General features: G+C 38.4%; 2 protein-coding genes across 4 annotated transcripts; both read right to left on the bottom strand.

The window, feature by feature from the left end:
* Positions 1-10,088: 10,088 nt before the first annotated feature.
* zglp1 (zinc finger GATA like protein 1) lies at positions 10,089-15,977 on the bottom strand. 3 transcript variants are annotated; one of them, XM_026933248.3, is made up of 7 exons: positions 15,840-15,977; positions 14,837-14,902; positions 13,347-14,151; positions 12,935-13,211; positions 12,465-12,574; positions 11,627-11,717; positions 10,089-10,894 (listed from the first exon to the last, which is right to left on the bottom strand). In XM_026933248.3, exons 3-7 carry the CDS (start codon positions 14,134-14,136, stop codon positions 10,762-10,764), a joined length of 1,401 nt encoding a protein of 466 aa, XP_026789049.3. In that variant the 5' UTR covers positions 14,137-14,151; positions 14,837-14,902; positions 15,840-15,977; the 3' UTR covers positions 10,089-10,761. The 3 variants fall into 3 exon arrangements, with proteins under 3 accessions (XP_026789049.3, XP_026789047.3, XP_026789048.3); XM_026933246.3 differs by having other exon boundaries at positions 12,935-14,151; XM_026933247.3 differs by lacking the exon at positions 15,840-15,977 and adding an exon at positions 15,331-15,454 and having other exon boundaries at positions 12,935-14,151.
* Positions 15,978-16,815: 838 nt separating this feature from the next.
* Positions 16,816-20,891, bottom strand: fdx2 (ferredoxin 2). Its single transcript, XM_026933282.3, has 5 exons — positions 20,671-20,891; positions 19,317-19,371; positions 18,702-18,808; positions 18,360-18,447; positions 16,816-17,987 (listed from the first exon to the last, which is right to left on the bottom strand). Exons 1-5 carry the CDS (start codon positions 20,843-20,845, stop codon positions 17,831-17,833), a joined length of 582 nt encoding a protein of 193 aa, XP_026789083.1. The 5' UTR covers positions 20,846-20,891; the 3' UTR covers positions 16,816-17,830.
* Positions 20,892-21,311: the final 420 nt, after the last annotated feature.

Here is a 21,311-nt window from a genome sequence, read left to right as displayed (position 1 = left end):
GTGATGTACTTGTTGTCCATGATCACCTGGGTAAAGTGCAGAGTGTAAAGTGACGATTTTCTTTTCACCTCACTTAACTCACAACTAATTCACCTTTTCTGTAATGTGACTCTAGATTTTAACCTTTTCAGGAGCTGTTACATAATATTTTTATTGGCACAGATGTGAGTCTAAATACCTTTCATTTAATTGTTTTATTGCAACATTCAGAGTCGCTCCCTCACTTCCCTTCCTCCCTACATCTAAAAAAAATATACTATAGCTTCTGTCACCCTTTTGGCTAGACTTTTGATTTTGACTCACTGGAAATAATACCTCCTGCTTATGCACAGTGGATCAAGGACATTCTTTCTTTCTTTTTTTTTTTTTTTTTTAAAAAAAAAGGTAACCTTTTCTTTAACACGTGCAAAAAATCTAGTTCCCACACATTCCTACTCCCTCTCTCTCTCTCATATATATATTATATATATATAAAATCACACACACACATATACACACTTCTCCTTCGTTTGAAAAATTTAACAAACAAAGCTTGGAAAAAAGTATTTCCAGACTGGTATACAAAAGACAGACCTTTCTGTAGGTTTGAAGGTTATACGAAAGGCTTTATAATACAAACACTGGGCCTCATTTATCAAGCTGGATATGAATAGATTCATTCATAAATTGTTCGTACGAGCGTTTACACGAAAGACATTTGATATTCATGAAAATGCTTTAAATTCAGAAAAATGTTTGTATCCTAACTGCGTCTGAGTGTGTGTAAACTTTCACGTAAGAAGACTAACTAATGTAAACATGATTGACTTAAAAATATAGTCTCTAATTTGCCTGGATTACTGCACTTTTATACTTAATAATATAGAATATACTGTTGAGTTTATATTGCTTATTTTTATTACATGTACAGCATTAAGCAGACAGCTTTATCCAGAGTGATTACAGAAGTGCTTTTTCATGGTAGTTCCTTAGGACAGGGACGAAGAATACCACTGAGAAAATTTTAAGACAACCAGTCATTATATATTGTTGTAGTGTCTTTGCACTTGGCAGGGAATCAAGAATGGGTGATTGACCCCATACTGGGTCACGACCGCTAGTTTGGGAATCCTTGCTTTAACAAAATGGAAAAAGGCAGTATGTATTAACATAAATGTGACACACCAAACTAGGAGAAAAGCTTTAACTCAACAAATTGCTGACTACTGTATTTCCGTAAGACATGGGATTTTCTCCACTTTCTGTGGTGTAGGCATCTTTTCAAAAAAAATAGTAAGACACTTCCACCTAGTGTTGATGTTGTGTACACACTGCTGAGTTAGGAGGCAGAATTTCACCCCTGATCTGATGCATTTCTACCAGTTGATATAGTATTACACACACACACCCCATAAAACAGTAGTTCTGAACTGGTGGGTTGTCAATAGGCCCAGAGTGGATCTTCGGTTTGTCTTTTCTAATTTTATTATTATTCTTTTTTAAAAATCTGAGTATGGTGTATTATAGTAGTATTGGCACAGTATCACTGTCTCTACTACAGATTACGAAAGTAGTATTTTAGCTTTAGAGGGTCTATATTTAACTCACACCACCACCACATAGTTGATTATTTTCCTAAAAACACATGGGGCCATGCTGTTAATTTCTTTCTTAACAAATTACTGTAAGTCAATGGAAAACTCTCCAATATATACAGTAGTATATGGCCAAAGGTTTGTGGACAACTGACCATCATACCCATATTTGGGCCTTCCCCAAACTGTTGCAAGCACACAATTGCATAGGATGTCTGTGCATCAGTGCATGACTCCACTAATGCTCTTGTGACTGAATGGGCAAATACCCACAGCCAGGCTCCAAAATTTAGTGGAAAGCCTTTCCAGAAGAGTGGAGGTTATTATAACTAATCCACTAATTCTACAAATAATAGAGTAAGTCTGTTTCTGTCTTCATGCTCCACAGCCTTGTAACTCCAGTCAAAAATATACTTTAAAGTAAAAGCTTCTGAAAAGACTTCAAGAATTTTTCTTCAGTTTCAGATTTTGTTTGAGTAAAAACAGACTCAGATAGATTGAAGAGAACATACTACTGATGTTGCTGAACACATGATTGAAAAACAGAAAAAAAAACAGTAATCATGAGGAGATCATCTTTAGATCAAGCATGTTCATGGTTCAGCACAAGGTCGATCTTACAGCATTTGACGTCCCTGCAATCAGGTCGATACCTTAGATGGAGGTCAAAGGCATGCACCGCTTGAAACTGGCTGTTAGATGAGATGAATATTTAGCAATCAATGCAAGTCTCTATTCACAATCTTATATAATTAACATGCTTTTAGTTGTAGCAGTTGTTGTTGATGAGCTAGGGGGGTATTGATAATAACATGGGACATACGAGTCCTGTTATCTGACACTATTTATAGCATCTTTCTCTCTACTTCTCTTTCTCAGTGAGCTGAGCGTGCATGTGTGGCCATGAACAGAGCAAAACCAAAGCTGAGCAGAAAGTGGCAAGTGAGCTGAAAAACTGCAAACGTATTTATTTTGAAAAAAGTTTAACATTAGTGATTGTCTACTGTGCCAAGTGAACAAACCCAAAAAAACTAATATGCTCTCTCATCCTGAATCTCCCATGTTTTCTAAGCAGTGTACTAAGAGACTATTTGTTATTTATTTAGAGATTTATTTAAATGTCAAAGTCCACTGAAGTCTTAAATTATGCTGCTATGTTATATTTACAGTCTCAGACATGCAATGATCATAAAGAAAGGCAATAAGAGACATACTGCGATAGGCCTGGGCTTGACCTCTGACACAGGCATCATTCATATGATTGCACTTTTCAATCATCGGAGTACATCCGCCATTTTCCTGCTGGAGGGGAGACCAAAAGCCATGATGAAATAATCACATTAAAAGTATTTCTAAACATTATATTATTATTCATTCAATTAATCTATAGTCATATATTTTATATGACTAACATCCATTTTTTCTCCTTACTAAATAAACTATATGGCCAAAAGTATGTGGACATTTGACCATAACACCTATATGCGGGGCTTCCCCAAACTGTTGCCACAAAGCTGGAAAAACACAATTGTCTAAAATGTCTGTCTTTGCTGTAGCATTAAGATTTCCTTTCACTGGAACTAAGTGGCCCAAACCTGTTCCAGCATGCCAATACCCCTGTGCACAAAGTGTAGACATGGTTTACCAAAGTTGGAGGGGAAGAACTTGAGTGGCCTGACCTGGCCTGACAGAGCCCTGACCTCAACCCTACTTAACACCAACTTCACGCCAGACCTTCTTGCTCGACATCAGTGCCCATCCTCTTGTTCTCTTGTGGATGAATAGCCACAGCCACACTCCAAAATCTAATGAAAAGCCTTGTGAGAAGAGTGGAGGCTGTTATAGCAGCAATGGGGGACCAACTCCATATTAATGCCTATGGTATTGGAATGGGATATTCAATGGTCAGGTATCCACATACTTTTGGCCATTAGTGTAACAGCAGCACCCGTCCCAGAGGATGGGCATCAGGTCTGTCATTGCATCTTTATGAACTAGGACAGGGGTCTGCAGTCTCACCCAGGAAGGGCTTGTGTGGCGGCAGGCTTTCATTCCAACCAAGCAGAAGCCACACCTAATTCCATTTGTTTAATCAGTTCATGCTGGTCGCCAACTATAAAGTATGCCTCTAGTTTGGCTGTAATGAAAGCCTGCAGCCACACCAGGCCCTTGTGAATAAGATTGAAGACTCCTGAACTAGGACAACCAACTGTGTTAATATGATTAAGTAGTAGTAGGTAACTGCTACCCGTTCGTTCCTTGTATTCAAGGTCAGTATGAATGACTCAAACTTTTGTGATAAACATGGATGCTAACTTTATGTTGTTTTTTTTATAGGTTGGGTTCACTTTTTCACATTTATTCCACAGTCCATCTGTTTGTAGACAGCTGTATCTGTGTATGTGTAGGCTTTTGTATATATATCATATATCAAGGTAAAAACTAGAGTCATGACCAGAATCTTCATCTTTATTCTGAATCCTAAAGAGTGGTTTTAAAAAAATCATTTTTAAAAATAACTTTTGATTAATTGTAGAATTGCCCAGTGAGCAAGTTTGGCTGTTACAGAGTAACCACATATAAACAATAAAATTGTGACTGAAATATCATTTTCATAAGCATATCAAACACTTAAATATAATTCAACAGCGCCATATGTATGATATTCTGTAAGATCTTACCTTCAATGTTAGAAGAAAGTAGTCTCTGAGCCTTGACCATGCACCAGTTCTGAGTCCCACTAGTTTATCTTTCTGCCTTTAAATAAATATGATGTACAAATTTCCACCCTCCTGGTTTTCAAAGGTGCGATGGACATTCACCCATCAATCAACTAGAGAATACAGGGTGTTACAATAATGTACAAAACAAATCCTAGTGCAACAATTAGTCATGTGATTTCTTGCAGACTGGTACACAAAGATATTCTACCTCCCCTCTTACAAAACAAATGTTTTCAGGAACAAACTGTATTCGGTACTGCATCACTTCAAAGGAAAGTGTCATTTGTTTTACATTTAATAACTAGTGCTTTCACTGATAACAGCAACAGGCTGATTAGAGGCAAAAAAAAGCTGTTTGCACTGTAGTCAGGCCAATAAATCTCTTCTTCTGCGTAATAACATCTGAAGTATCAGATGCGTGAAGATTCTGGAAAAGCTGCCCTACAGCAGACACTGTGCTGTAAGAGCACAATGTCGCACTAACGATAAGCAATACAGCACTTCAGCATGAACAGCACTACTAAAGGTTTACTCAGTACAGGTGTATACAGCCTGTTTCTGCATCAAGCTTGCAGTTTTGCAAATGTGTTGCGTTTTCCGGTTCAGGATGTTATGTATATTTGCTTCACTTTGAGTCATTATAATTTTGTATGATTTTAGGTTGTTTTTTTTTTTTAAATCCCACACCATATTTCTTTTGTCCTCACCACCACCATGCCCCTCATTTTTGGGGGTCATCACACTTGAATAAGTTACATAAAGTTTTATGCCGTGTTATATTTGGGACGTTATGTGTTACCTTACAGACAGTTGTAGACAATGGTGTTACATTCTAGACAATGGTGAGTATTGTGTGTGCATCCACCAGTCTCATATTGACACCTCTTCCCATCTCTAGTCACAAAATAAGAGAAAACATATGTACTGTATATGAAAGAAAAGGAGGAGGAAATTGGAAAAAAGAAACAAACACTTTATTAAGTGTTTAATAAAGAAAAGGTAATAATGTTAATAACAATAAGAAGACGACATTCAAAAAGCAGTACTAATAATAGCATGTAGTAATAACAATAATGTATAGTGCAGGCCCTGGGCATTTCTTTTAGTCCTGTGGGTGAAAGCACCAAGAAGGAAAGAGAGAACATCCTCAAGATGTTTTTCCCTCTTGCAACTCTATCCATTAGTAGATGTGAAGGAGGTGATATTTTGTTTTTCAGGAGAGACCAGACTTCATACCAAAAATAAGCTACACCAAAACACTCAGGCCACAGCTGTTAACTCAATCAGCAACAGGATTTTAAAGATGAATCTCATATTTGACTATATAAAAAATAATGGGAAATAATATCTTTCGGATACTATGGTTTTTTAACTCACAAAAACATGCAGTGAATTTACATATAAAATATAACACAATTTTAAAGCACCGTATTCACATGAAAGGTGAAAAATGTCAATTACTGGATAATATCATTAGTGGTTAAAACTAGTAACATGTTCTGTCACTACTTAGAAGTTTGGAGGAAAAAGAATTAATATTTATCAAAGAGTGCCAGGAAAAAAAAGATTTTATATATTACTCATTATTTAAGTGTTTAAAATAAGACATTCAATACTAATGTAGAATATCAACAAGTGAACTACAAAGCAGGAAAAAATATTCCAAGGCATGAGCAAATAATTTCCGAAATGACTGGTTTCAGTCTTAGCCTGTGTATTCATGTTTGCTTTAAATTTATTGCAAAAGTCATGATACATGAGGAAATGATTTGCAGCTCCACGTTGATGTAGCCCTTGCTGATAGATATAGAAAACCCTTCATGGCTGGGAACAAGGAAAATAAGATGATCCAGCAAGTATTCCACTGCTTTAATGCACATTAAAGCTTTACACTTCCAGTGCACTTCATCTGGTCCATATTCAGCTGTATGGATCTAATAAACAACTAAAGTCAGATTCAGACCAAAGTGAACTGATGGAAATGATGTAATGCTGGATTGAGACTTGTACATTAATTTTAAATAGCTAACAGACTTTTTGTAATCTATGAAAGTTATCATTACCTTAAGACCTTTTTTTGTCACTAGATGCCTAACTTTACAGGACTTGCTGTCTGGTAGGCGTTTAGCTTCAGAAATTCTGACTAACAATCTAAGCAAATATCTAATGCCATGCCAAATTTTATGTAAATTATTCTCTTTCCATTCCTTTTATCCTCCTTAACTGAAGGTCAGTAAATAAGTAAATAAAATGCCACATACACCATGATCCATGAGAAGTAATGAAATATGAGGAAGCTGAATTCTGAATGAAATGCTGATATTGTAAACTACGACAAAGCACAAAGGCCAAAATGTTTGAATTATGGATGCAAGTTTAGGACCTTGAGCACCATATTCACACTGAGTTTTGTAGGATAGCACTGGCTGGCAAAAAGTTCAAATTGCTGTGAGAAGGAAATTATATTCAGTATATTTTGTGTGTTAGTCACCATCAAAAGATTACCATTTTTAATGTGTCCAGAGGTTTTGATGTTGCAGATAAATATTCTGTGGGTGTGTTGATAATGCAGACCACTGGCATCCAAATAAAACGGGAGGAAAAACCTAGTGAAGTTAAGCTAGGCCTAATTTTAACAGTTTCACCACTGGCTTCTCAGCCACAGTGTGGGGCAAATACACAGTGTTGTAATAATAGTAATATTTTTGTCCATGATGTACAACCTATTTTGGAATAATCTTTAATTCTTATTTTAGCCCATTATAAACTTATGCAGAAGGGCATCCAGACCATCAGTGACCACAAACCTACAACACAGACTCTCCCAACCAGCAGTACCTTCCTCCCTGATGAGCTCAATCACTTCTATGGTTGCTTTGACCAAGGCAGGAGGCAGCACACTACAAATGGTGACCCTTCTATTGTTCACCATCCCCTCTCATGTTCCACAACAGATGTGCATTCAGCACTGAGCAGAGTGAATGCATGTAAGGCTGCTGACCCTGATGGCTTCCCCAGGCGTGTGCTCAGGGCATGTGTTGGACAGATGGCACAGGTCTTTACTGACATCTTAAACCTGTCTCTGTTCCAGGCAACTGTCCCCACATGTCTGATGATAACCATCTTCCGCCCTGTTGCACTCACCCCCGCTGTAACGAAATGCGGTGAGAAACTGGTTCTAAGTCCCCTCTAAGTCCTGGACTCCCACCAGCCTACCTACCACCCGAACAGGTTGCCATTTCCACTGCACTTCATTCAGCCCTCACCCATCTGGACACCAACACCATGTACAAAAGGATGCTGTTCATTGACTTTAGCACTGCATTTAACACTGTCATCCCCAATAAACTGATCACCAGGCTCAATGACCTGGCATCAGCACCTCCATAGGCAGTTGGATTCTGGACTTTATAACAAATAGACCTCAGTCTGTTAGGTTGGGCAGTTACATGTCCTCAACCATCATCCTGAACACTGGCGTCCCACAGGATTGTGTGCTGAGTCCGCTGCTGTACTCCCTGTTTACCCGTGTGTGTGTATCTCTGCGTAACTCCAACATTTTCATCAAGTATGCAGATGACATCAAAGTGGTAGGTCACATCAGCAACAATGATGAGTTGGCCTACAGGGAGGAGATCCAAAGCCTAGCAGCATGGTGTTCCACCAACAACCTCACCCTCAACGCAGAGAACACCAACGAGCTCATTGTGGACTTCTGGAAATCAAAAAGCAGCAGCCACTCTCCCATCTACATCAATGGGACTGAAGTAGAGCATGTCTCGAGCTTCAAGTTCCTAGGTATCTACATCTCTGAGGATCTGTCCCAACATCATAAGATTCAAGATTCAAAGAACTTTATTAATCCCAGGGGGAAATTGCTTTGCCATGTTACAAATGCTCTCAAAAAGAAAGAAAGAAAAAAATAAAATAAATATATACCCATTTTATATATATATATATATATATATATATATATATATATATATATATATATATATATATATATATATATATATATATATAATATAAAATGGGTATATATTTATACCTATATATATATATATATATATATATATATATATATATATATATATATATATACCTAAATTTGTATAAAAATTCTCTTATAGAGAGGAGTTGTACAGCTTGATGGCCACAGAGATAAAGGATCTTCTGAAGCGCTCAGTGGAACACTTGGCAGTGATCAGTCTCTGGCTAAAAGTGCTCCTCTGGTCGACCAGCACACTGTGTAGTGGGTGAGAAGGGTTGTCCAGGATTGAGTGGAGTTTTGACAACATCCTTCTCTCAGCCACAACGTGAACAGGGTCCAGCTCCGTGCCAAGAACAGAGCCAGCCCTCCTGATTAGTTTGTCCAGTTTGTTTCTGTCTGCCACCTTCATGCTACTTCCCCAACAGACCACTGCATAGAAAATGACACTAGACGCCACAGACTCATAGAACATCTGCAGCATGGTGCTGCAGACATTGAAAGACCTGAGCCTCCTCAGGCCTTTCTTGAAGAGTGCTATTGAGCTTAATGTCCAGTCCAGTTTGTTGTCTATATGGACTCCCAGGTATTTGTAATCTGCAACAATCTCAACTTCCTCACCATGGACAGACAAAGGAGTGACGGGGGTCCTGGATTTTCTAAAGTCCACTACAAGTTCCTTTGTTTTCCTGACATTGAGCTGTAGGTGATTGAGCTCACACCAGGTAACAAAGTTGTCCACTACCGTCTGATATTCAGAGGTGTCACCACCCTGAATACATCCAACAACCACAGAGTCATCAGAGAACTTCTGAAGGTGGCAGGATTCAGAGTTGTAACTAAAATCATATGTATAATACTTCAATTCTGGTTAGGAAGGTGCAACAGTGCGTTTACTTCCTAAAGAGACTGAAGAAAGTTCATCTGTCTCCCCGGATCTTAACAAGTTTTTAATCGCTGCACCACTGAGAGCATCCTGACCAACTCTGTCACAGTGTGGTATGGCAGCTCCACGGTGTCTGAAAGGAAAGCCCTGCAAAGGGTGGTGAAAACTGCCCAACACATCATTGGTGCCCAGCTACCAGCCATTGAACATCTTCACCATAGTAGAGCATAGAGCATGCATCAGGGACTCCTCCCATCCCACTCACAAACTTCCAGGAGGAGATACAGGAACATTTGCACCAGATCCAGCAGGCTTCCTCCCCACAACCATTACCCTGCTGAACTCTACACTACACCATTAGACCACTGATGTTTTACTGCTTGCAATCATCCTGCAGTTCTATTCTATACTGTATATTCTGTATCATCTCTATATAATTGTAAATTCATAGTATATATATCCAAGGTTATCCTTTATTTTATATATATATGTATATATATATATATATATGATATATTATCCATGGGCAATCTGGGTACTGATTATATATATAAAAAAATGTACATATCTCTTACATATATTTATGCCTATGCTTGCATGTATTATTTTTATAGAGTTTTTCTATTATAACAGTGTAATTTATCATTCATACTCTTATCTACTGTACATATTCACTGCCCATAGCCTTGTTATTTATTTATTTACTCTACCGGTTGAATATGTAAATATATGTACTTTATTAATTTCCACAATGCTACTATTTGCAATTCTGGTAGATACAAAACTGCATTTCGTTGCTGAATACCTGTACTGTGCAATGACAAAGTTGTATCTTATGTGGTAGCACACCCACTGTACCTACAGCACAAAATTCTTAAATGGCTTTTTTGGGGTTGGTCATTCAATAAATACCAAACTCTACATCACACAATTTAATTTTGAACCAAATTCAACCAAGTTTACAGAATAACTTCTCATGTAAAATTGTATCACAGGCAGCAAAAGATAGCACAAAACAACAAACAAATAAACAGGAGTTTGTGAAGACAATAGTAATATGCATGCAATTAGGGTCTAAATAGGCTACACACCATTACACAGCAAACCCCCAAGACAAAGTGCAAAATTGAATCATTCTACAGGCATCACATTCTCAGAAAGTTTGCCTGTAGACTTAAAGGATAATAAATTACAAGGTGCTTAGTAAATTTTGTCGGGAGACAAAAACAACGTAAGCGTAAGACTGTGAATGTTCTATTGCTCACATACTCAAAAATAAGTTTAAATTGTAACAAAAAAGTGACAAAAATATATGGAAGTCTTTATAATATTAAGAACTATTCCAGCTAGATCTTTTACAAACACACAGACACTACAGGAACATTATAGATTACTTTCCATATAGTTGTAAAGCTGATGTGGGACTGGTTACAGCTGAGAAATGCTCTTTTACACGCTAGTGCATACTTGTGTTATCAGAATATTCTAGAACAACCGAAGGAGTTCTAGAATTCCCAAGTGAAAACTGGCCACCTATGAGTAGAACGTTCTAGAACACACGGAAACGGAATTCTAGAACTCGGGTCCGTCCTACCATCCAGCCCGTTTGCTTTGTGAGGCGAGCTGGAGGAGATCTCCACACTTCAAACACTTGGAGTTGGAGCTGGCCTCCTTCCGGGGAATGTTCCAACACTGCAGACAGCGCACACGGTACTTCTTATACCTGTCACATTCAAACCAGGATTCCCAATCATAACAAAGGTGAGGACTATTCTTGCTTTTCTATATTATGCTAAAATATACATAGATCAACTTGAATAAAAATCAAAAGCAGTTTGGAAAATAGTCACTGAACTCACATACTCTTATTTTGGCTGAATTCATGCTGGATGCAAGCAGCTCTACAAAGCTTTAAATAATACTCCAGCACTTTCCAACCTAATCTCTTTCTTACACAGTGAGTGAATCCAACAACTTCTCCAATAACTATTCCATTCATAAATTGTGAACCATTTTTATGATTCCCCATTTGGTCCCCCCTATCACATGGCTGCTACCAACCAGGGAGGGTTAGGGCTAGCACATGCTTCCTCTGAGACTTGGGATTCCACCACATTTTTCAAACTACTACTCATCATACTGCAACATCACAGGGCAGCTGAACACACTCAGAGGAAAGCTCTAACTACCCTCTTCTGCATATGATGCCTCACAGATGGTCATGATTGGATGGTGTGATTGACAGAGGATCAGAGATTATGGTCAGTTTTGCTCTCTCAGTGTCCCAGGCACAGATGGCTGTGCCATCACTGGGATTCAGACTCAAACTCCGGACAGTAAGGTGAACGCTTTTCTGTCACCCTACTCAGGAGCCCAGCAGTGAACCACTGAGCCAATAAAAATTGCAGTAATACCCCCCTATCTACACAGATAATCAGAGTGATTGCAATCTCACCTGATCCCACAGGCATTGCAGAGTGGCGTACCATCTTCCGCATCTCGCCATAAAGGAGTCTTCCTTGTGCAGCATGATGCACATATCTTCTCTAAAGAGCAAGAATCCCATCAGCAGAATAAATATTTCATCATCTACCTAATAATCAGTATCAGATGTGTGGTTTTGCACATGTTCATCAATTATGACATTCTCTCCTCAAATAAAACTGAAGCCAATATGAAATCAGAAAAGCTTAGATTTCTTAAAGACAGAAATCTGTCATAGTATTCACCACATATCGATAAACTTGCTTGATCAAAACATACTGCATACGTTTTTGGATAGTGGTATGGAGAGTGATTGTGGAACTGTAATGGGGGACTGAGAACGTCTGAACAGCTTGTTGTGTAGCATGATGCAGAAGTTAGTTAGTAGTTTGGGGTGTGAGCTAATGAATAACTCCATTTGAGTAAAGCAAACAAAGTCAGATACACCTCGAACAGCATGTAACACAAGGCAAACAATTAGTCTAGTTACCCAAAAATCATTTCACACATCCTGATATCAGCCATGCCCTATGTCTAATGACTTTCTAAAAAAATTTATAATGAATTATAATGTAATAAATTATATTATATGCAGCCCTTATTTTCCACTCAGACTCTGCCATGTTCTACTGTGGGATCAGAGCTCCCTCTGCTGTTGGAATAGGGTACTTTAAATGCATCATTTATGTTATACTGAAAAAGTACATCTAATTCAATGTTGTCCTTATATACGAACTTGCAAATTGATATATTCCACACTGTGATAGAGGGCTGTATGTTTCTCATACCATTCTAACCTCAGTACTTACTGCACAGGCTGGCCGAGTCACTCTCCTCTTCCGAGCTGCTGGTTCGCTGGGAATTCTGCAGTGATCTGGACCTACAGCTTCTGCTTCTCCTGCCACGCCTGCACAGCTTACTACACCACAGACCAAGGACAGTGAGACAAGGTTCTCCAGCAGGGACACAATGCAAACATATATGTAAGCATAGTTTACATTACTGTGTTTTATGAAAATTTGAATTTTTCATATACATCTCTAAGATGACCCATGTGTTGTAATTGCAGGATTTGGCAGTGTAACCACTGATTTGTAAATGTCCTGAAAGTACATAAGCTGCTACGTGAATATAAAGACTTAAAATTAGGGTTACTTGGATTTGTGATTTTATAAAATTATGAAGTCTAGTGTAGCATTTATGTATAGTGACTTAGTGTGTTATAGTAGCACATTTAAAAAGCCTATGTTTTGTGTTGTGTAGAGGACGCAGTGCTTGCCTGTAGTTGGAGGTGATGAGGAGGCGGCACTGGTCTGTGCTGTGATCCAGCTGTGTGTGCATGCTGAAAGTTACTCCCTGAAGCCCTGGGTCCTGTAGATCAGCGCTGCGTGCTGGGTGAGCCTGCTTCCTAGGCGTCCTCCTTCGGTTACCCCATCCGGGCTGTGTGGAGGTCTTTTCGGCCTCTTGGAGTGTCTCATCCTCCAGGTTATTGTTTACATCTGCTCTTGATGGTGGTGTTTCTGACACCAGTGCACTTTCACACTCTGCTTTTTCACCTTCATTGAAAGAAAAGCATGAGTCTTCATATTTTTCAGCAACCAGAGATGATGTAAAGTCAACAGAGCTTATTTCAGGACTTTGTGGAGCCTCAGATATGGACGAAACACTCGCCATTTCATTCACACCCTCACCGTTCTCTATGCTGTGTTCACAAATTTCCACTTTTTTTGTCAAGTCAAGTGGAAGCACTGACGTTTCAACCAGGAAACAGTGGTCAGTCCTTTCTTCGCTCATTACCCTGCTGGAAAGTAAACTGTCCTCTGTGGTCTTGGAAATGAGCTCTGCAAGATCCTCTACAGCTTTGATTGCTGCACTTTCACTGTTCTCACTGGTGCTCTGAATTGCCAGGTGATCAGTTGGATCAATGATATGTGGAACAGAGCAGCAAACATCAGACTCCATGGCATGTTCCATTGTATCAGTTCTCATGGACACAATAGAAGCGGAACCAGTTGAAGGAAATGAGGACCATTCTCGTGTGACATCTCTGTCTTCAGATTTAGTATCTGTTTTAGTTTTTTGGGTTTGCGATTCTTCTTCCTCTCCATGTGTTCCACCAGAGTGCAGCAGCCTCTCGCACTGGAGGTTTATGAGACTCATCACCTCCCATGGACTACTGCTCAACATAGAGAAGGCTCCTGTAAAGCTAGGCTGTGTTTTGACAGTTCTAACTTCCTGACCTTTTTGCTTCAAGCTAGTTGAGTTGTGTGAAACGATCATCTCTTTGGTGCCATCGTGGAGTTTTTCCACATCCAGACCATGCTGTTTTGGTGGTGTAACAAGCTTGGTGGCTTCCTGAAGAAGGTATAAGATGGAAGACTGAGTCATGCAAACATCTTCAGAATCCATGTCCTCTTTGGTACTTTCTGTGGTCTTGGAGCAGTTTCTGAGATCAGCTGGACTGTTAACTTCCGAACTCATGCTTCCTTGACTATTCTGTTTATCCCAGAAAACAAAGTTATTAACAGTTATGTCAAGTCATGCTCATTAGTGGAATGTACGTTTCATATCATGTCATGATTTAAGCTGGTTTTACGCTGTGCGGGTAGATCAGTACTTAAAAATTTTTGCCATTGCCACTACCATATTTCTAAGTGTCCAATGAGTTTTGTGTCATTCTATGCTGCCCTCCTGGATTTTAGACAAGCATTGTAGCAGCTCTGAGATTATAATGAGAAATTTCTGATACTGCCAAAACTGCATGTCACATTATACAGCTAGATCATCTGGTGACCAAAGAATTCTTTTACAAAGTTGAAAATGCTGTGATAGCAAAATCAGGCCAAAAATCATACAGCGTAAACCCAGCTTTAGTCATGGTGTATGATCTGACTTTTTCCAAGATATTAATTAAAACAAACTCAACACAGTGGCAAAACTGTAACTCTACTCTACAGTTTATCTAGAAATTATAACTTCATGTTTATTTCATTTTCCCATTGAAAACAGATTACAACATGGCCTAAAGTTTGAGTCACACAGCAGTTGAATCCAAGTCAAGTCAATGTTAACTTTATCATCAAGCTGGAATGTTTTTGGTGCTGTTAAAATGATATAAATTATTTGAATGTACCTCATTAAACATTAAGATATTTAATAACTTAAAAGTTAACAAATTTACCTTGTAGTCTTATTTACGGCATAGAAAGCTGAAAAAGGGGGTGTCTTCAAGCAGTTTTTACTTAACCTAGAACAGAAAACATGAACATTTACAGCTGTAAACAAAAGATATCAGAGTTTTCAGTGTTGGTGGATCAAAAGCTCACATTTATACAACACTCAGAAATATCATTGAGTTTTTTTGACTATTTTTGATATTAAATATAACTTAACCATTGTAAAACCTAACTTGTATTAAACTCATGTTGGGTTTATGATAGTAAAGGTATGTTGACTGTACAGTTTTGCACTTGCCAGTATAAACAAAATTAGATAGACATTAGGCAGCTGTATATGTAATGATATCACTATTATATATGGCTTGTAAATTTATACTATTCAAATATATGAAAAGGACATTAGCAATCTACATGACTATGATATTTTATATAAAATGCCTGAGCCAAAGAAAAAGTAAATGTTATATGTATGTATTTATGAGATTTATGAACTCACTGTTACTCAACTGGATGGTTACACTGCGGTCAAATTTTAATCGAAATATAAAGCATCTTACTATATTTAATCCGTCGAAATATCTATTTTTTGCTACAGTTGTTACAATGTGAGTTTTCTGAGGCGATTCTTTTAACTCTTGCACGCGCGCACACACGCACAGACACACGCGCACGCGCGCACACACGCACAGACACACGCACGCGCGCGCGCGCACCTTCACTGCACCAGGTGTAGCTTCAGCTATATCAGTGCTACAAAGACAAGTTTTTTCCTATACAAATTCTTCCAAACTTCAATTCCACTACTCTTTAAAAGCTTCCTACTTATTTTCAAAAATGTATACGAACATATAGAGAGAGATCTAACATCATAATCACCGGTGATCCCTCCATCCTGTCCCTAAGCACAATCAATCACAATTAAGCTCCTCTCATTATTCTTATTACAACTGTCTAAATATCATTAAATCCCTCTAAACTGCTATCCAACAAGATCATTTATCTTACCTAATAAAAACTCGTTCGTTGTTTTTATATCCATGCAGCGTTTTCCAATACATTTATATTTTTGAGACGCTCAGTCGCGTCACGTGAGGATAACATGTCACGTGACCATCAGGTGTCCAGGTGTTGCTAGTTTGAGACTTAGCTCATTAAAGCCAATTAAAAAAAAAAAGTCTACTAACTTAATTATAACTGAAATTACATATTCTCGGTGAATTTACTTTTATTAATACTAATTAATATGGGTAAACACACATTATATTTTAATAAACTCTTCTTAATATCACTTAGTTTACTAAACAGACAACAGTGAAGTAAGGCTAGCCGCCATCTTTGAGCATCTATCATACCTCTGTATATATAATATTGATAAAATATATTGGCAACAATTTGAGTTTTATGGTTAGTATTTATTCAGGTTTGTGCAAAGACACTTAAAAGTGAGTTGCTTTATTTAACAGTTCAGTGTGTTTGGCTGTTACTGTGGTCAGTTTTGTGCGCAAAGACAAATAACAGCACAATGTTATTGTTGTCCAGGTTAAAGATTATTAGAGACCATAAAGTGTATGTAGTTCTAGGTCTTGTATGTAGTTCTAGCAAAAAAATATCATGTATCATTTATCTCCTAATAGTTTGCATGTTCTCTCCATGCTTCAGGGGTTTCCTCCGGGTACTCCGGTTTCCTCCGCAGTCCAAAGATATGCATTGTAGGCTGACTGGTATTTCCAGATTGTCTGTAGTGTGTGAATGGGTGTGTGAGTGTGTGTGTGATTGTGCCCTGCGATGAACTGGCACCCCGTAAAGGGTGTTCCTTTCTTTGTGCCCCGAGTCTGCTGGGACAGGCTCCAGGTTTCCCTGTGACCCTGTGTAGGATAAGCAGAATAGAGAATAGATGGATGGATGGATGGATATTATCTCCTAATACTAACCAAGGTATAAGTTCCTTTGCATGCTTCTGAATGAACTTAATAAAACAGCATTTTGAGTTTAATAATTTATATTTATTCATTTGACAAACAACATTATGCAAAGACACACGGCAGTTGCTTTCTTTAACAGTTTGGTGGGTTCAGTTGTTTACTTGCTGTCACAGTAGGGTTCCATATTAGAGACGTATGTGAGGTTATATATCTTAAAGCAAAAATATCATGTATATTAATAGTTAATACCTGTACATGGGTAGCATGATGGCTCTCGTAATACCACTCAAGGCATAAATTCTGTTAGTGTGCATACTCCTGACAGGCTCAGAGAATTAAATCAATTGTAGTTCCACAACTCTTAAGGCTGGCTTTCCAAAAAAAAATAAATAAATACAATTTCTGTTATGTCTTGACTCAGACTAAATTACACAGACAGAAGAAAACCCTGTTTATCATTTTGAAAACCAGTTTTAGAGGAGTTGTCTTCTTTTGGAAGCCAATGTCACCAAACAGCACAGTCACTGCAATTTCTTTAGCCCTTTATCCTTAGACAGATGAATGAAAATGAATTTAACACATATCTTTAAAAAATAAAACATGCTAAAAAAAAACTTAATGAATGACAGAATAACATTTATATTGTGATCTGTTTTACTTTTACACACATGTATAAGGAAATATAAAAATTGTGCGTCTGATTGATGTGCGTAACACAAAATGTCACCTTCAATATCTTTGGAAATTTTAGAATGCTACAGCAGAACTCCTGAACTCGAAGGTGATTCTAAAACTTCCCGTCCAAGCTGTTCAACCATCTAACTTAACAGTTTTTACAAGGCATTTCTATGTTCCTGACCAAAAGGACCAAGTGCTTTTGTTGATCCAGATGTTGTGCGTTTCTGAAACACCATTCAGTGCGTGTGGACTCTCTGGACACATTTGAAAAGAGAAAAAACAAGCTGATGTTTTGTTCTCCGCACTACTCTTCGGTCCTTTAAACACGAGACTCACGATCGTCTTCATAAAAGATGTCTCTCATGTTTGCTCGGCCTTTACTTCAGCCCTCTTTTCTCAGTGATGTTTGGGGATGTGACCATCAACGTAGAAGTTTCGCGTGACCTTGGGTAGGGTCAGCTCAATGCCATCCAGCTCGGGAGTCAAAATGATCTGGCAACCAAGACGAGAGTTCTCCTGCAGCATAGGGGCCATATCCAGCATGTCATCTTCCCTTTAAAGGTAAAAAGATGTTACAAACACATTAGATGCATAGCACATTCATATGAAGAGACAGTCTAAACTCAGTATAGTGTAAGAAAAGCATTTCTACAACTTATAAAAGGAAAAGTCTATTACACATGCTAATAGTTAATGAAAAATAACAGTCCCTGATTATTATTATTATAGTCATCATAAATAATGGATGAATAATTAAATTAATACATCAACTATAGTCAATATTTGTAAAACCTACAAAGTGTCGTTAAGTAAATTTACTTGATAAAACAACTGGATGTACAAGGAAGGTGTTGAATATTGGTACAAGTGCTGAGTTGAAGGAATTAAAAAAAATGCCTACATGACTATAATATACGAGTATTACCTTTCTTCAGGCTCAGGTAGCTTGTCATAGTACTCATTATTTACATAAACATGACACGTGGAGCAAGCCAATGATGCCTCACAGGCCCCTGAAAAAGCAGGAGAATGAGTTCATGATTTTCAAATGTCAATCCAAGCAGCTCCTTTGTAAGTGGAAAACAAAATGATCTTTGAATTTATATTAAAATGAACATGTTTGTTGCTTTACACAATTCATAGCACAGCATGTCATAGATTTTTTTTATGTCTGAGAATATTAATGTAATGTGGGGAAAAATCATGAATTTTATAATGTGCCATGCCAGAATGACATACAAATCCATGAAAATGTTATAAAGTTTACCTTCAAGATCAATGCCATGTCTGTGTGCTAGATACAGAACATTTTCTCCTACTTTTCCCTTCACCGGTATCCTCTTCCCAGACCGGTCAATGAACACCACATTAATGCTGCAGCAGAAAGCGTTTAGTTTAGTAAAATATTATATTTAGATATAACATGTAGAAATTGCACCTATGACATTGTATAAATAAATAATGGTTATAATATGGACAAAATAATAAATTGCAATAATGTTACTACAGTGTGTATTGCAATAGTGATGCTGCTTACAATAGATTAAAATACAGTACACCGGTAAAAGGTTGAAGGTTGCAGTCCTGCATTATATGGTTTAAAGTTATTTACATTTGTTGGATTAATAAATAAAATTTCCCTATCAGACATTGGTCACGATGATGGAAATTGCAATTACAAATAGTCAATTAATAAAAAATAACGATTATTAATAAAAAATTAATAACGTTTGCTACAATCAAGGGCCTGTGGGATGTTTTTACACTGAAACTTGGTTGTATGGAAGTTAAGATATAACAAGAATATTAAAGAATTATCCCAAGGATTCATTTGTAAAATGCATTTCCACGATATATGAGGGAGAAAGCTGAGGAGACGCACACATCCTCATCTGGATCCTCTACCGTCGAACTGCCATCCTCACTCTGGTGCCCATCTGAAATGATAAACCACAATGATAAATATGGTGAAAATCAGGACTATACATCTCTACAAAGTACACATATTTAAATACTAAGTGCTAGGAGAAGATTTTCACCTCTCTAAGCCATTATGTCATCATGAAATTTCCTTGTACATCCTAAATGTTATGTGAAAGAGCTTGGAAAAAATATTGCACTGTGATAAAAACTGTGAATGTCATAAGCCATGTTGATGAACGTTTGGCTATTGGCATGTGTTACTGTACAGAATAGTTTGCGTCTGTTGTATTGCATGAATTTATCCATGACAGAAACTAAACTGGGGTATCTGTAATTGTTCACAATATAAACAAACAAACAAACAAACAAATAAATAAATAAGAAACAGTTGGTTAGGCACATTTACAATACATTTTCCTGCTGAGATGAAAATCAGCAACACCAGGTTCAAGGCCATGATTCTCCACCAGAAAAGAGTAGGACACTCTCTTCAGGGGAGAGGAGAGACCTTGTTTAAGTATCTTGGGAACCTATTCACAAGTGACGGAAAAAGAAAGCATGAGAATAAAAAAACTTATCAGTTCAGTGGTGTGAGTGTTACAGTAACGGTCTGTAGTGGTGAAGCAGGAACTCAGTTTGTGGATAAAGCCCTGTGTTTTCGATGTCCCTGTCCACACCTATAGTCACAAGTGACTAAAAGAACAATGTCACAAGTACAGGTGGTGAAAACGAGACTCCCCCGCAGGGGTGCCAGGCTTACTCCGAGTAACAGGGTGAGAAGCCTGACAAAAGTAGAACCGGCAGCTGCGGTGGTTTGGGCACCTTACACAAGGATGGCCCACTGGAGAGAGACCTTGGGACAGACCCAGAAACCACTGGAGGAATGATATCATATCTCACTGCTGGCTTGGGAATGTCTGGGGATCCCTCAGGAGGAGCTGGAAAGTGTGGCTGGGAATAGAGAAGTCTGGACTGACCTTCACAGCCTGTTGCCACCATGACCCACACCAGGAAAAGCAGCAGAAAGAAATAAAAATTGATTGGATGGATGGATGGATAGCTTGATGGATGGACAGATTGATGGATGGATGGATGCCAGTAAAGATCAATAATATCACAATAATGATACACACACTGGATATATTGCACAGCCCTACTGAGAACACGATTCATCACTGTTAGCACCTGAAGCAAAACCCTCAGATAAGCTGAAAGAAGTGTGACACTGAGAATAACCCGTTTAACACACACGTGTAGCTCGCTCCTGTTTATCAATGATTTATTCTGTCTGTGTAGCAGCTCAGTTCACTCACTTATGGAGGTCTGTAAGTGTCTGCTCGGCGCTGAGAAACGGCGACTCGACTTCGCTATCGTGGCACCATTGCAGATGTTTAACCGGTTAAATGGACAAACACGACACTGGGGTGCAACTTTAGCCAATCTTAAAGTCAGCCTGATGCTCGCCCGGACTGCAGCGGCGGCCGCCATGACAGTTTGGTCACGTGACTCCTGCTCCTCTTCTTCTCTTGTGAATCATGGCGGACTAGATGAGTTTATCGCCGCCTAGTGGACAACTGTGAAACCAGGAGTTACACATAGCTAATGGCTCCATTTCCAAGTGTATCTGTATGCATCCTGCAGGATTACAAACCACACAAGACACGCCCACTATTACAAGTTACGCCCACGACTAATATGTAAAACATCAGTGAGGATTACAAACCACGCCCCTTACAAGGCACGCCCCCAACCGGACACACAGACATACATATACAGAGATATATATGTGTATATATATATATATATATATATATATACACATATACACACACGCACACACACTCTTTTTGTACTGCTTATCCTGCTCAGGGTCACAGGAAGCCTGGAGCCCATCCCAAGGAACAAGGTGGGGGACACCCTGGAGGGGGTGCCACCATATCACAGGGCACAATCA

Source organism: Pangasianodon hypophthalmus, chromosome 2, assembly GCF_027358585.1.
Source record: "Pangasianodon hypophthalmus isolate fPanHyp1 chromosome 2, fPanHyp1.pri, whole genome shotgun sequence".
In the NCBI taxonomy this organism is placed as follows: domain Eukaryota; kingdom Metazoa; phylum Chordata; class Actinopteri; order Siluriformes; family Pangasiidae; genus Pangasianodon; species Pangasianodon hypophthalmus.
This window is presented reverse-complemented; position numbering and strand designations above follow the sequence as displayed.

Bases quoted from the DNA above. Each gene is read 5' to 3' on its own strand.
- zglp1 (XM_026933246.3), bottom strand. From the start codon at position 14,136: ATGAGTTCGGAAGTTAACAGTCCAGCTGATCTCAGAAACTGCTCCAAG. The intron at 11,718-12,464 runs GTAAGTACTGAG...CTTGCTCTTTAG, and splicing joins TGACTCGGCCAGCCTGTGCA to AGAAGATATGTGCATCATGC. The intron at 10,895-11,626 runs GTGAGATTGCAA...TGAATGTGACAG, and splicing joins TGCAATGCCTGTGGGATCAG to GTATAAGAAGTACCGTGTGC.
- fdx2 (XM_026933282.3), bottom strand. From the start codon at position 20,845: ATGGCGGCCGCCGCTGCAGTCCGGGCGAGCATCAGGCTGACTTTAAGA. The intron at 19,372-20,670 runs GTGAGTGAACTG...TTATCATTTCAG, and splicing joins ACACTTACAGACCTCCATAA to ATGGGCACCAGAGTGAGGAT. The intron at 18,809-19,316 runs GTGCGTCTCCTC...TTTCTGCTGCAG, and splicing joins GAGGATCCAGATGAGGATGT to CATTAATGTGGTGTTCATTG.